The sequence below is a fragment of the Ursus maritimus genome, unplaced genomic scaffold, assembly GCF_017311325.1.
Source record: "Ursus maritimus isolate PB19 unplaced genomic scaffold, ASM1731132v1 scaffold_12, whole genome shotgun sequence".
Classification (NCBI taxonomy): Eukaryota; Metazoa; Chordata; class Mammalia; order Carnivora; family Ursidae; genus Ursus; species Ursus maritimus.
The window spans coordinates 71,761,699-71,776,679 of NW_024423564.1; the positions used below are offsets into that span (position 1 = coordinate 71,761,699).

The 14,981-nt window shown below is 36.1% G+C and overlaps 1 protein-coding gene across 9 annotated transcripts in view; it reads left to right on the forward strand.

Annotated features, from left to right (window-relative positions):
* SCMH1 (Scm polycomb group protein homolog 1) overlaps positions 1–14,981 on the forward strand; it is a 172,334-nt gene that overhangs the window by 61,168 nt on the left and 96,185 nt on the right. For 7 of the 9 annotated variants that reach the window (XM_040627450.1, XM_040627451.1, XM_008699363.2 and 4 more), the window contains 2 exons: positions 4,078–4,148; positions 12,512–12,746. In XM_040627450.1, coding sequence (XP_040483384.1) covers positions 4,078–4,148; positions 12,512–12,746 — 306 coding nt within the window. The remainder of the gene's footprint in view (positions 1–4,077; positions 4,149–12,511; positions 12,747–14,981) is intronic. The other 2 variants (XM_040627454.1, XM_040627455.1) reach the window with 1 other exon arrangement.

A 14,981-nucleotide genomic window follows, 5' to 3' on the forward strand; every position in this document is an offset into this window, starting at 1 on the left:
TTGGCACTCTTTCCCTCTTACCTTGCTTTCTTCTTTATTTGAAAAAGGCCGAATAGAGGCCAAATAAAATGTGTTTCTTTTGCCGTCTAAACTAACTGATATATATTTATTTGTTTGTTTATTGTTTTTCTTCCCCCTTAGAAAGTAAACTCCATGTGTACAGAGACTTTGGCTATTTTATTCTTTGCTATATATCACCAGTGCCTTGAACTAGGGTTGGTACATGGTAGGTGTGCAATAAGTATTTGTTGAATGAACGAGTATTAGAGAAAGGGATTCCTGCATTCAACTTGGTGGATCCTTGTGCTTTACATTTTTGGAAATTTTCATTTTTTAAAGGTACTTCTATGTAGTGTGTACGTCTCTTCAAGGCAGGGATTTTACTTCCTAATAATAAATGTAACTATCAAGTGGTATGCATTAGAGTTTATAAAACACTTTCATAAGCATTATTCAGTAATATCAATGAGTTGACTGGCTTTTTCTTAACTGTAAAGTCTCAACTCCGGTGTTTTCTCTGCAGAGCATCTGTCCATAACTTCATCTAAGATAGTTCCCGGCCTCTGTCTATCACATTATTTTATTTCCTTCACATACTTACCACTTATTACCTTATTTATTTGGTTATATGTTAACTGCCTCATCACGCACCAGAATGTAAGCTCCGTGAGGGTAGGGCCTCCTGTCTTACCCCGGCACTCCGAGGGTACTGTCTGGCACTAGAGGAGTATTCAGACATCAGTTGAATGAATAATTGAAATCACTCTGTAGATTATAAAACATTATACTTATAGGAGTTAATAATGTTGATCTTCACAGTAATCCTTGATCCCAGTAACCGATTAGATTTTCCTGTTCCGCATTCTCAAGGCAACCTCATTAACTTAAATTGATTGTAATTGTACCAGATTATTTGTGTTATTATTTATTTAATATCACTGCTTATTTTTAAACTGCAGACTTCATGAATTTAGGAGCCATGTCTATCTTGTTCCTCTTACACTTAACACAATGCTTTTGTACTTGGAAAGAGTTTAATAAATATTTATTGAATGAATGAGTGAGTGTGTGTACAATTTTGCATGATAGATATTATCTCCATCCTTCTGATGAGTAAACTGATGCTTGGAAGGATTAAATAACTTATCCAAGGTAATTATAGAAACAAGACTTTAGGGGCATCTGGGTGGCTCAGTTGGTTAAGCGCCTGCCTTCAGCTCAGGTCATGTTCCCAGGGTCCTGGGGTGGAGACCAGCATTGCGTTCCCTCCTCAGCAGGGGGGTCTGCTTCTCCCTCTCCCTTTGCCCCTCCTCCCTGCTTATGTTCTCTCTTTTTCTCTCTTTCTCACTCATAAATAAATGAAATGTTAAAAAAAGAAAGAAAGAAAGAAAGAAAGCAACAAGACTTTATCCAGCATCTTCTGACTCTCAATATTATGTTCTTTTAACTACACCAGTAATTTCTAGACATAGATATGAACCCGAATTACTTAGGGAACTTTTGAAAATACAGTTTTTTCAGACCACACTCAAAGCCTATGGAATGAGAACCTCTGAAGATGGGGCCCAAAACTCTATAAATGAGAAAAAATTATTCAGGAGATTCTGATGATCAGTAGTATTTGGGAATCAATGATATATGCCAGGGATTGGCAAATCCAGCCCACTGCCTATTTTTATAAATAAGGTTTTAGGGGAACACAGCCATGTTCATTCATATACATATTGTCTGTGGCCGTTTTCAGGCTACAGTGCACAGTTGAGTATTTGTGACAGAGACTGTGTGGCCCACAAAGGTAAAATTTTTACCATCTGGCCCTTTACAGAAAGTTTGCCAGCCCTCCCAGATCTGTACCTTGCTGCCTGTCCCTATGTGTGTGTGTAGTTGGAGACGTAGTAGACATGACATTGGCTCCATTATGGGCATTACAGCAGGTGCTGACACATTCTTATTGAGTCAATAAAAATTAACTTATTTGCAATCTACCTGAAGTTAAGAGACTAAGCCTTAGGAAGTCTAAGCAGTAAAATTTAAGAAAAATCCTAATCTAGGTATGGTTCAGTCACAGTGGGTGAACTGCTTTTAACAAAGAGATTCCTTTTCATTCAGTTGGTAATAGGGTGTTCTCTAAATGGAGAAAGATGTGAGGTTTCTTGCTTATATAACAGGGATTGATTACCATAATTGATGTGTAATAGAGAACTGTAATTAATATCCTAATTATTTTGGTACCCCTGATGCTGCCATAATTTTTAAAACCAAAGTTTCTTGGGTGCTTGTGGTCAAAGCTCAAGCTACTACCCAGGACTGACCAGACCTCTAGACCTGCGCTGTGTAATACAGTAGCTGTTACCGAGATGTAGGAATTTAAGTTAATTCAAATTACATCAAAAACTAGGGATGTACTGTATGGTGACTAACATAATATAATAAAAAAATAGTATTTCAAATAAATAAATAAATAAAATCAAATTAATTTAAATGTAATCTCCTCACTCACACATTTCAGGTGTTCAGTAGTTACATGTGGCTAGTGGCTGCCTTACTGGACAAGACAGACACAAAACATTTCTATCATTACAGAAAGTTTTAGTGGACAGTGCTGCCTTAGATGCTGGACTTTCAAGAGTTGCAGTTCACTCAAATTCCAGACTTGCTATTTGACTTAATCCTTTATTTGTAAGAATGGAATAGTGATTTGTAATGTTTTCTTTTTCTAACAGCAAATAGTGATGAAATGTATTCATTCCTTCCTTTAGGGATGTCTCAGCTAAGAGCAACCTCTTTATTATATTCTGATAAGCTCCTTAAATCTTGATTCCAGGAGTCCATTTACCCTATGGACTCTGAATTCAAGATAGTTAATCATTGGCCAGTTCATGAAGTGGTTCAGAACTGACTGTGATTTCTGGCCAAATCTATTTGGCTTGCTTAAGGTTGGTGGGAAAGGGACCAGTTTTAAAACAGAAGCTATAAAGTCAATAGAGTATAAAGTCTTGGCATCATCTTTGAAGTGATTTAGATTGCATCATTCAGTGAATCATTTTTATTCCCAGCATTTAGTGCTTTTTACATGGTCCAAAGCGGCCCCGTGCTGCTCCACTGCAAAGGAAACTTTAAGAAATGCTGGTTTGCTGCAGTGTTTTAGCTTGTGAGAGTCTCCGGGATCTTCCCTGTACCATCATGGGGTCACCTCCAGGGGGTTATTAGGGGAAGATTGATAATTGATTTAACCTTTAATAAAGAACTTAGTCATCTTTTGTGATTTAATAAGATATATATATTTAACAGCTTATTCCTTAAAATGTTTTCCCTGACCCCCAGCAGCATCACCTTGAGACTGCTTCTCTAGCACAGTGTTCCTCTAAAGGCCACTTCAAGAGGCTGAAAGATCCTGTAGACTCCCTAACTTATTCTTAGTTACTCTCATCAGAAATGCTACCGAGGACCCACTTTTCTATAAATTACCAGATCTTTGTCATTTTGCACCTCAAAGCTATACAGTTGTGGCAGGAATGAGAGTGGGTTAGGGGTGGGTGAGAGAGAGCAAGGATTCAAGTATAATCTCACTCATTCCATTTTTTCCTGCCATCAAATCATCTTACCCTATGTCTCTCCTTTATTCTTTCTAAGCTGAGATGGTGGGATGCAACCATATTGGGTGTTAAAAAGCTGTCATTTGATGTTATTAAGCGATCTCTTCAGGAGTTAGGGTGTTCAGAAGGATTCTCCTCACCCACTCTCTATGTCTTCTGTTCTGCTGTCTACAAGCTTCCTGGACACTTCTGTGAGATATTGGTATATCTCACACTGGCATTTTGGATCACTTGAGGGACTAACATGAAAACCATGTGAGGTCATCTTCAGACCATGATTTTAAAACATTGATCTAAAATGATCCACTCGGGTCACCTTGATTTTTACCCCTAATACTCTTTTGAGCCCAATAAGGAAAAAGAAGTTTTTTTTTTACACTCAAACAACTGTCCAAAAATGGCCTAATGTTTAGTGTAGATTACATCCCAAAAGTACTTTTTAGGAAGTTGACTGTGATAGAGATTTCTATTTCCTTTACAGGTCATTTTACCTGGGACAAATACCTAAAAGAAACATGTTCAGTCCCAGCGCCTGTCCATTGCTTCAAGCAGGTAATTGATTCTCAACATCTTTAGTAGGTGGGAGGCAAGTAGGTTTGTTCTGGTCCTAGACAAGCAAAACAAGCCCTTGGACTTCTCCCCTGAAGGCCCCAGAATAAACTGTGGGAGGAATACAGCTCAAGGCTCAAAATTCATGAATTTTGGCAGCAGGCAGTCTCTCCAACTTCATCCCAAGTAACACCTTTTCCCTTTCTTAACCTCTTCAAGGCTGTGTTTTGTTACTGGGAACAATACCCACTTTTTATGATAGCTCTTAATTCAGACAGATAGGAAACAGAGTTATAGCCCGTAGACAGTGCTTGAAAGTGGAGCAGTATTCATTTCTCTTTATGCAACACCCCAGCCACAGTCTTACCTTTCCATAAGAATACTGGCACCACGTTCCATTGGAGAGTATGTCAGGACCTTATTAGCGGTCAGTCAGAGCTTCCCATATAGGATTAAGGGTCCCACATAATGCACACATAATGTTGACTATATCAGCACACAATAAGGCTGGTGAACAAAAAAGTACACTGCTGCTAAACACCAGGAAGTTAGTTCTACCTTCCTTCCTTTATTATTCAAGTGTTTATTTCCTCAAATTGTCAACATTTCACTTTGAATTGTGTCTGTGTTCTAAATAAAAATACAAATCCAGGACATCTGCTCATTTGAAATAATAGGGACTAAATTCATATTCCCACCGGAAAAAATAATAATAAAAGTATATTAAACAGTGTTTTTCAGGTTACTGAAGGTCAGGCAGCCAAGCACAGTGATCTCTGAGAGATCAAAAACAATGAGTTGAGCGCCTTATGGTTTCCCAGATTACTGCTTAAGAGAGTTTTGAGACCATGGCCCATAGAAGAGGAGCCCAGGGTGAGCCAGCAGCTCCCTAATTTGAAGAGATAGAGCTGAGAGGGGAAACCAAGGTGGCTAGAGTTTGGAGGACAGAGTGCCTAAGAGGAGAGAGCTGCACAGATAGAAAACCACAGAGATCTGCAGAAAACCCTCTTCAAGTATTCAGCAAAGTGATGTTGTTTCATGTATGCAGATGATGAAACTACCCAAAGCCAAGAGAAAAACCATTGGACAGGATTGGAAGGAATAGAGCCTCACACTGCCACAGGGCTGGGAATAATGCCTGATTCCGCCAGCTAGACTGGAAAATCTCATAATTCATGTGGCATAGGGTGGATAACTTGGGAAGATCTTACTCAGCACTGGGTAATAATTAGCCTTAGAATGAGCACTTCTTGAGACCTGCCCAACAAATCATAAAAGCAAGACTCAAAATGATCAAACTATTTTCAGGTAACTTATAATGCATCTAAGAACATAGCACAAAAAGGAATGCAAAAATAACTGGCAACCAACAGGTAAAAGTCAAAGTGTCTGGCATCCAGTCAAAGATTACCAGGCATGTAGAGAAGCAGGTAAACATAATCAGTCATGAGCAGAATAATCAACCAATTGAAACAGACTCAGAACCTATATAGATCTTAGAATAGCAGACAAAAACATTAAAACATGTATTTTAAATGTATCCCATGTGTTTGAAAGTTAAGCAGAGACATGGAAGATACAAAAAGACCCATATTGAACTGTTTGCAAAATGAAAAATACACTGGATGGGATTAATGGCAGAAGAGATCAGTAAACTTGAAGACATAGCAGTAGAAACTATCCAAAATGAAACACAAAGAGAGAAAAGAATCTTAAAAAGATGAAAAAGAACACCAGTGAGCCAAAGGATAACTTCAGTTTCCATGAGATAACTTCATAGACCATGTAATTAGAGTTTGAAGATATAATGGCTAAAAAATTTCCAAAATTGGGGAAAACTGTAAATCCACAGATTGAAGAAGCTCTATGAATCCCCCCCAAATAAAAGACAAGAAGAAAACTACATTAACACATATCATAAATGCTGGAAGTTAGCAATAGAGAACATCTTAAAAGCAGCCAGAGAAAAAAGACGTTTTACATTACAGGTTAACTAATGTAAGAACAACATTATATCTTCTTGTCAGAAACATTGTGAACAAGAAAGTTGAGTAACATGTTGAAAGTTCCACAAGCAAAAGCTGTCAACTAGAATTCTATACCCAGTAAAAAGTTCTTTCAAAAACAATACCAGATGGAATTACAGATCTATAAGAAGGAATGAAAGTCCCTGGTAATTGTAATTATAAGGGCAAATACATAAGATGTTTTTCCTTATTATTTAAGTCTCTACAAAAGAAAATCATGTTAACAATAATAATCATATTGTAGAGGTGATAACAGATATTTAAGTAAAATGTGTAACATATATGCCCAGGAGAGGAGAAACCTTAAATACACTGTTGAAAGATTCTTGTAAAATTCTTATACGTGAAGTAGTATAACATTACTTGAAGATAGACTGATAAATTGAACATGTTTACTGTAAACATCAAAGCAACCACTAAAATAATAGAAAATAAATAGCCGATGGTAGACTTAAATCCAACCATATCAGTAATCAAATTAATTATAAATGGTCTAAATGCCCCAGTTAAAAGGTTGAGATTGTCACATTGAATAAAAAAACAAGATCCAATTATATACTGCTTGCAAGAAACTATACTTTAAATATAAAAATACAAACAAGTTAATAGAAAATGATATAGCTTGCTGACATTAGCCACAATAAAACTAAAATGACTATGTTAATATCAAAGTATATTTCAGAGTAGAGAACACTGCCAGGGATAAAAAAGGTAATTTCATCATGAAAAAGGGTCAGACATTTTTACATGAAGCAAAAAATGATAGAAATATAAGGAGAAATGAATAAATCTAAATTTATTTATAGATGGAATACTAATACTCCCCTCTGATTCAAGAACAAGTAGTAGGAAATCAGCAAATGAATAGTAGACGTTAACAACACTGTCAACCAGCTGGACCTAACTGACAGGTATAGAGCACCCCCAGCCACAGTAGAATGTACATTCTTTTCAAGTGCACACAGACTATTTACCAAGTTAGACCCGTATTCTGGACCATAAAGTAAGTTTTGATAAAATTAAAAGGACATAAGTAATATAAAGTATGTTCTCAGGTTATATTGAATTTAAAGATTAATAGCAAGAAGTTATCTGGAAAATAATACCTCCAAATATTTGGAAACTGAGTAACACATTTCTAAATACCTCTTGGGTTTGGAGGGAAAAAAAGGGACATTAGAAAATATTTTCAACTAAACGAAAATGAAAATTTCAAAATTGTGCATTGCTGCTAAAGCCATCCTCATGAGGACTTATAGCACTAAACACTGATACTAAAAAGAAGAGTTGCATTTAGTGACCTCAGCTTCCATTTTAAATAATGAGGGGGAGAAAAAGACTGAGTTAACCCCAAAGTAAGCAGAGGAAAGGAAATAATAAAGATCAGAACATAAACCAATAATAGAAGAAACAGAAAAATAATAGACAAAATCATTGAAGCCAAAGCTGATTTTTGCAAAGATCAATATGAAATGATAAACCTCTAGCCAGATTAATCAGCAATAAAAGAGAGAAAAATATAGATTACTAATGTCAGAATTGGAAGGGATACCATCACTATTGATTGTACAAATATTAAAAGGATAATAAAGGAATATTACGAACAAATTTATGCCTTTGACATAAATTTGACAACTTAGTTGAAATGGATAATTTTCATGAATAACACAGGTTACCAGAGTTCACTGAATAACACTATTTCTGTTACAGAAGTTGAATTTGTAGTTAAGAAATTTCCCACAAAGAGAATTTCAGGCCTAGATGACTTCACTGGTGAATTGTTTCAAACATTTAAGGAAAAAGTAATGCAAATTCTACACAGACTCTTCCAGAAAGTTTAAGAAAAGGGAATACATTCCAGCTCATTCTATGAGGCAAGTATTACTCCGATAACAAAATCAGGTAAAAATACTGAAAGAAAACTACAAAACAACATCTCACATGAAAATACATGTAAAAATTCTAGGAAATTGATTCTAACAATATGTAATAATAATTCATCATGACCGAGTGGAACTTAATTCCAAATATGCTAGGTTGATTAAGCATTCATAGGTCAATCAGTGTTTTACCATATGGACACACTAATGAAGAAAAAGTGTGATCATCTCAGTAGACGCAAAAAAATCATTGACAAAATCCAGTGTCCATTACTAATAAAAACTCTCAACAAACAAGAAATAGAAGGGCATTTCCTAAGTCCTAAACCCTAAAGGGCGTCTATGTAAAACTTAAAGATATCATACTTAATGGTAAAAGTATAAATGCTTTTCCTTTAATGTCAGGAACAAGACAAGGATGTCTGCCCTTGCCACTTCCATTCAACATTGTATTACCAATGTGACCAGGCCAAAAAAAAAAAAAAAAAAAAATTAGGAAAGGAGGAAGGGAGGCTGGAGGTGTGGGATGAAGGAAAGGGATTCAGATTGAAAGATTAGAGCAACCACCAAATAAAATATGTGGGTGGCAAGTAAGTACATGAATTGATGGTTAACATTTTTTCATTAGGGAAATACAAAGTAAAACCATAAAGACTGACCATACCTAATAGTGGCAAGGATGTGGAGTAAATGGAACTTTCATAAACTACTGGTGAAAACATAAAATGATTCAAATACTTCAAAATATAGTTTGGCAAAAAACTTCAACAAACTACTGAGCCAAAAAAAAAAAAAAGATCACTAAGTTAGGAATTAAATAATACATCTTTAAAAAAATAACTTTAAAAAAATTTTATACCTCAGTACTATTGTTAAAAGTAACTCAATAGAAGACATAATGGAAGAGAAACTCTCATTTACAATAGCAGCAATATGTATAATTCTTTTTTCCATACAAAGATTCATACATGGGTGTTCATAGAAGTTTTATTTGTAATAATCAAAAACTGGAAACACACAAAATGTTTATCAACATGAACTCAGCAATAAAAAGAAATGAATAATTGATGCATTCAGCAGTATGGATGAATATCAACATAGTTATGCGGAGTGAAAATATCTAAAAAAATCCTATAGCCAAGATCATACTTAATGGTGAGAAACTAGAAGCTTTCCTACTAAGATCAGGAACAAGGCAAGGACGTCTCCTCTCACCACTCCTTTTCAATATCATAATGGAAGTTTTAGATACTGTAATAAGACAAGAAAAGAAAAGATATACAGATTGGGAAGGAAAAAAATAAAACTTTCTTTGTTTGCAGATGACATAATTGTCTCTGTAGAAAACCCGAATTGACAAAAAAAACCCTCCTAGATCTAATAAGCAAGTATAGCAAGTTTGCAAGATACAAGGTTAATGTATAAAAATCAATCACTTTCCTTTATACTGTAATGAACAAGTGGAATTTGCCATTAAAAGCACAATTCCATTTAGCACCTCCAAAAATGAAATACTTAGACATATGTATCTGATAGAATATATACAAGATTCATATGAGGAAAACTACAAAATTCTGGCAAATCAAAGAACTAAAAAAAATAGAGAGTGATATTCAAGAATAGGAAGACTCGGAGTACCTGGGTGGCTCAATCAGTTAAGCATCTGACTCTTGATTTTGGCTCAGGGCATGATCTCAGGGTCATGTGATTGAGCCCCACATTAGGTTCCATGGCTCAGTGTGGAGTCTGCTTGAGATTCTCTTCTCCCTCTGCCTGTCCTCCTGCTTGCACATGCTCTCTCAAATAAATAAATAAATAAAATCTTAAAAAAAAAAAAAAGGATAGGAGGACTCAGTATTGTCAAGATGTCAGTTCTTCCCAATGTGATCTATAGATTAAATGCAAGCCTAATTAAAATTACAGCAAGTTCATTTGTGGAAAATTTGATTCTAAAGTTTATATGTTGAGACAAAAGATCTTGAATAGCCAACATAATATTGAAGGAGAACAAAGTTGGAAGACTGACACTACCCAACTTAAAGGCTCACTGTAAAGAAACAGTAGTCAAGACAGTGTGGTATTTGCAAAAGGAGAGCCAGATGGATCAATGGAACAGAATAGAGAGCCAAGAAACAGTCCCACATAAGTAAAGGCAACTGATATTTGACAAAGGAGTAAAAGCAATACAATGGGGCTAAGATAGTTTTTTCAATGAATAGTGCTTATTAAACAACTGGACAGCCCCACATGCAAAAAAAAAAAAAAAATCTAGGCAGAAGCCTTACACCCTTCACAAAAATTGACTCAAAACAGACCACAGACTAAATGTATAACTTAAAACTGTGAACTCCTAGAAGATAACATAGGAGAAAAACAAGATGACCTTGGATGTGGTGATGACTGTTTAGATACAACACCAAAGGTATGATCCATGAAAGAAGTAATTGCTAAGCTGGACTTCATTAAAATTAAAACCTTCTGCTCTATGAATGACACTGTCAGAAGAATAAGAAGACAAGCCACAGACTGAGAGAAAATATTTGCAAAAGGCATATCTAATAAAGGAATGCTATTCAAAATATACAAAGAACACTTAAAGTCTCAAAAATAAGAAAGAAAACAACTTGATTAAAAAATGGGTCAAAGGTCTTAATCTTAATAGATACCTCACCAAAGAAGACATGCAGATGACAAAGTGTTTCACATCATAAGTCATCAGAGAAATACAAATTAACAGTAGTGAGATACCACAGCACACCTGTTAGAATGGCCAAAATCCAGAACAGTAATACCACCAAAAAAGCTGACGAGGATGTGGAACAAAAGGAACTCTCATTCATTACTGGTGGAAGTGCAAAATTGAACAGCCATTTTGTAAGATAGTTTGGTGATTTCTTACAAAACTGAACATACTCTTTCTATTCAATCTTAGCAGTCATATTCCTTGGTATTTACCCAAAGGATTTTAAAACTTAAAACACCTGCACAAAAACTTTTATTCAAAACTGCCAAAACTTGGAAGCAACCAAGATGCCCTTCAGTAGGTGAATGAAAAAGCTGTGGTGTAGCCATTAAATGGAATATAATTCAGCCCTAAAAAGAAAGGAGCTATCAAGGCATGAACAGACATGGAGGAAACTTAACTGCATATTACTAAGGGAAAGAAGCCAGTCTGAAAAAGCTGCATACTGTACGAGTCCACCTATATGACATTCTGGAAAAGGCAAAACTATGGAGACCCTAAAAATATCAGTGGTTGCCAGTGGTTGAGTGTGTGAGGGATGAATAGGCAGAGCACAGAGGATTTTTAAGGAGTTAAACTATTTTGTTTTATCCTGATCGAATACCTGTCATAGATTTGACCAAACCCACAGAATGTACAACACCAAGACAGAACCCTAACACAAAGTGTGGACTTTGGCCAATTATCCTGTGTCAGTATAGATTCATCAGTTGTAACAAATGGACCGCTGTGGTGTGGGGGGTGTTGGTAATAGGGGAGACTGTGCATGTGTTGGGGCAGGGTGTATATGGGAAATCTCTTCACCTTCCTGTCAGTTTTCTTATGAACCTAAAACTGCTCTAAAAAATAAAGTCTCTAAAAAAAAGAAATGAATTATTGACATATTCAATAATATGGATGAATATCAGAATAATTATGCTGAGAATCTCGACACATACGAAGAGTACATTCTCTGTGATTCCCTTCAGACTTGAAAATGCAAACCATCAATCTGCAGTGATAGAAAGCGATCAGGGTTTACCTGGGGCCAGGGGTCTGGGTAGGGCTAGACAGAGGGATTATAAAGGGACATGAGAAAACTTGGGAGTGTGTCCGTGTTCGTTATCTGGATTGTGGTGATGGCTTCAAGGGCGTGTGTGATTTATATGGTGTCAGGGGTATATACATATGTCAAGATTTAACAAAGTGTATAGTTAATGGTATGTCAGTTTAACTTAAAGTTGTTTTTAAATATGACTCGACTTATAAGTTAATGTCAAAATAAGAAAAATATTAACCCCCAATAGTGTGTGTGGTGAATATACAAACCAATACATTGAAATGCTCCATGAAGAGACACTAAGGATATGTAAGTTTAATAGGATGATTTCTGAGAAAATGTTACCAATACCTGGAGATTTAGGATGTTGGAGAAGATGGGATGAGAAAGCATTTAAATCAGGACCGTTTGAGACACTGCTGTGCTTTTCTTACTGGTGTGAGTCAATATTTGATGCTTCTGTGGGAGTAATTCTTCCCTCTCATCTTACCTTCCGGTGTTTCTTTCACATGAAACCCTTCCTAAGAATTAGGGAATAGTTCAGGGCAGTTGCCTTGGGCCCAACTATAACCAATTTCAGTCCAAAGCATAAGTTGTCAGATTCCATTTCTTAACATCCTTAGTGAAAATGCCCTTTACTCTTAGTCTTCCTAATCCCCATGGCTTGTTTTTCTCAGTCCTACACACCTCCAAGCAACGAGTTCAAGATCAGCATGAAATTGGAAGCACAGGACCCCAGGAACACCACATCCACGTGTATTGCCACAGTAGTTGGACTGACAGGTGCCCGCCTCCGCCTCCGCCTTGATGGCAGCGACAACAAGAATGACTTCTGGCGGCTGGTTGACTCAGCTGAAATCCAGCCTATTGGGAATTGTGAGAAGAATGGGGGTATGCTGCAGCCCCCTCTGGGTGAGTAACTAGACCCAAGCTCTCCTTAGCCAATTAGTTATCTTTCCAAAATTGTACATCCTATTATGGGAAAGCCTTGGGTCCCCTGCCTATTCCTTCTTTTTCATGTGGCCAAAAGAAAAGGCCCACCCAAAATGAAATGACTTGTAAAATCTGGACATTAACTTATAATATCCAGGCCTCTCTTAAGCTCTCCTTTTTCTAGCTAGAAACCACACCTTTCATCCTTCTTTGTCAGTTCTCATTTACCCTGACAGTGAATGGAAGGAGATCTTACATTTAACCTGCCTCAAAAAACTACAGAGCTTTTACCAAATCCTACAATGATAACAAGAGGTGAGAGAAAATTTCCCAGTGAAAGGATGACTGTTACAAGGGTTCCTTCTTTCCTTTCCCCTAAATTCTTACTTGGTCCTTGTAATTTTCTCACTTCGAATTCATTTGCATTATTTTATTTAAACTAATAACCCCACTATATTTTTCTTCTCAAGATCAAACTTATCCTTTTTTTCCACCTCAGTGATTTAGCCCATGTCATCAATTACTGTCAATCACTATTGCAGTGAGTCTCAACAGAGGAGAGAGAGAGAAGGGTTATGAGCTATGGGCTATGTTCCCCTCAGAAGATTGTACTAAATTAATTGAGCATTAGAGGACAGGTATCATTTGCAAGAGATCCAAAGGTGGTTACTGAATATTATCCCCCATTTAAAAAATTTATTCGTAATGTAAAATTCCAAACATATACAAAAGTATAAGGAATAGCACAGTGAATGTCCATTTGTTCTTTACCCTTGATAATTACGAACACATAGTCAATCTTGTTTTATTTGCACCTACACATGCTCCCTGCCCCCTCCTGCCCAGTTGCCCAAACATTGTATCATTCTATCATTAAATATTTAGTATCTGTGTCTCATAGTTAATATTTTTTAAACAAATCATAATATTATCATATGTAAATAAACTAATGATAATTCATTAATATCAACAAATATTTACTCGCTGTTTAAGTTTTTCCCTGTTGTCTGTCTCTTTCTCTCTCTCTATTAGTTTCCTTGAATCAGGATCTAAATAAGATCCACATATTGCAGTTGGTTGATATGTCCTTTGAGTCTCTTTTAATCTATGGGTTCTCCTTCTCTTATTTTTTTCTCACAATTTATTTGTTAAAAAACCTAAATAATTTATCTTTAATATCCCCCACAATTAGATTTTGCCAATTGTGTCTCCGTGGTATCATTTGACATGTTTCTCTTTTCTCTCTTTCCTAGAAATAGGCAGCTAGGTCTAGAGGCTTGATCAGGTTCAGGTTCAGTTTTTTCATAAGAATATTTCATAGGTGGTGATGTTTACTTCTTTTAGGAAGCATATATGGTCTCGTTGCCTCTCATTTTTATAATGAAGCAGCCATTACTGCTTGTGGTCTAGATCAAGGGTTGACTGATTTTCTTAAAAGGGTTAGACAGCAAAACTTTCAGGCTTATTGGCCATACATTCTCTGTGGCAACTAGTCAGCTTTGTCATTGTAATACAAAAGCAACTACAGACAATACATAAACAAATGAGCAAGGCTGTGTTCCAATAAAATCTTATATTTACAAAAACAGATGACCAGCCTGCTGGCTATAATTAGCTGACCCCTGACTTAGATCAATCAATTCATTATGGTTGCAAAATGGGAAATTTTAATCTTATAATTCCATCCACATAAATTAAATGGAATATGTCTATTAAAATAAATTTCCATCAATTATTTGGCTATTGTGAGGATATCATTCATGGAAGAAAGCTTAAGTGCTTGATTCTTTACCAATTTTCAAAATGATGAATTGGTTTGCTGCCATCCTCCAAAACTATTTAAGGACAGTTTTTTTGTTACTGTTTAGTATCATAAACCTAAGAATTCATACATATTTGACGTGTTTCATTTCATTGCATTAATCGTCCCTATTGATTCTTGATTTGTCCCATCTTTGGCTGTGTAGGAGCCTAATCAGATGGTCTCCTGACTCTTTATTGCTTGATTGCTCTCTTGGATTTTCGAAATTTCAAAATGTTCCAGGCTCATCTTGTATATTATCTGCCCCAAATATGAAATCGGCTATTTCTTTTAGGTGCCTGGGTTCCTTTTAGTGGGAAATGATATTTAGAGACTATAATCTGAACACTAGAGGGCTCAGTGCTACTGGGTTGGTTGTTCTTTCTATGTCTCTTTGGCATAGATAGGAACTG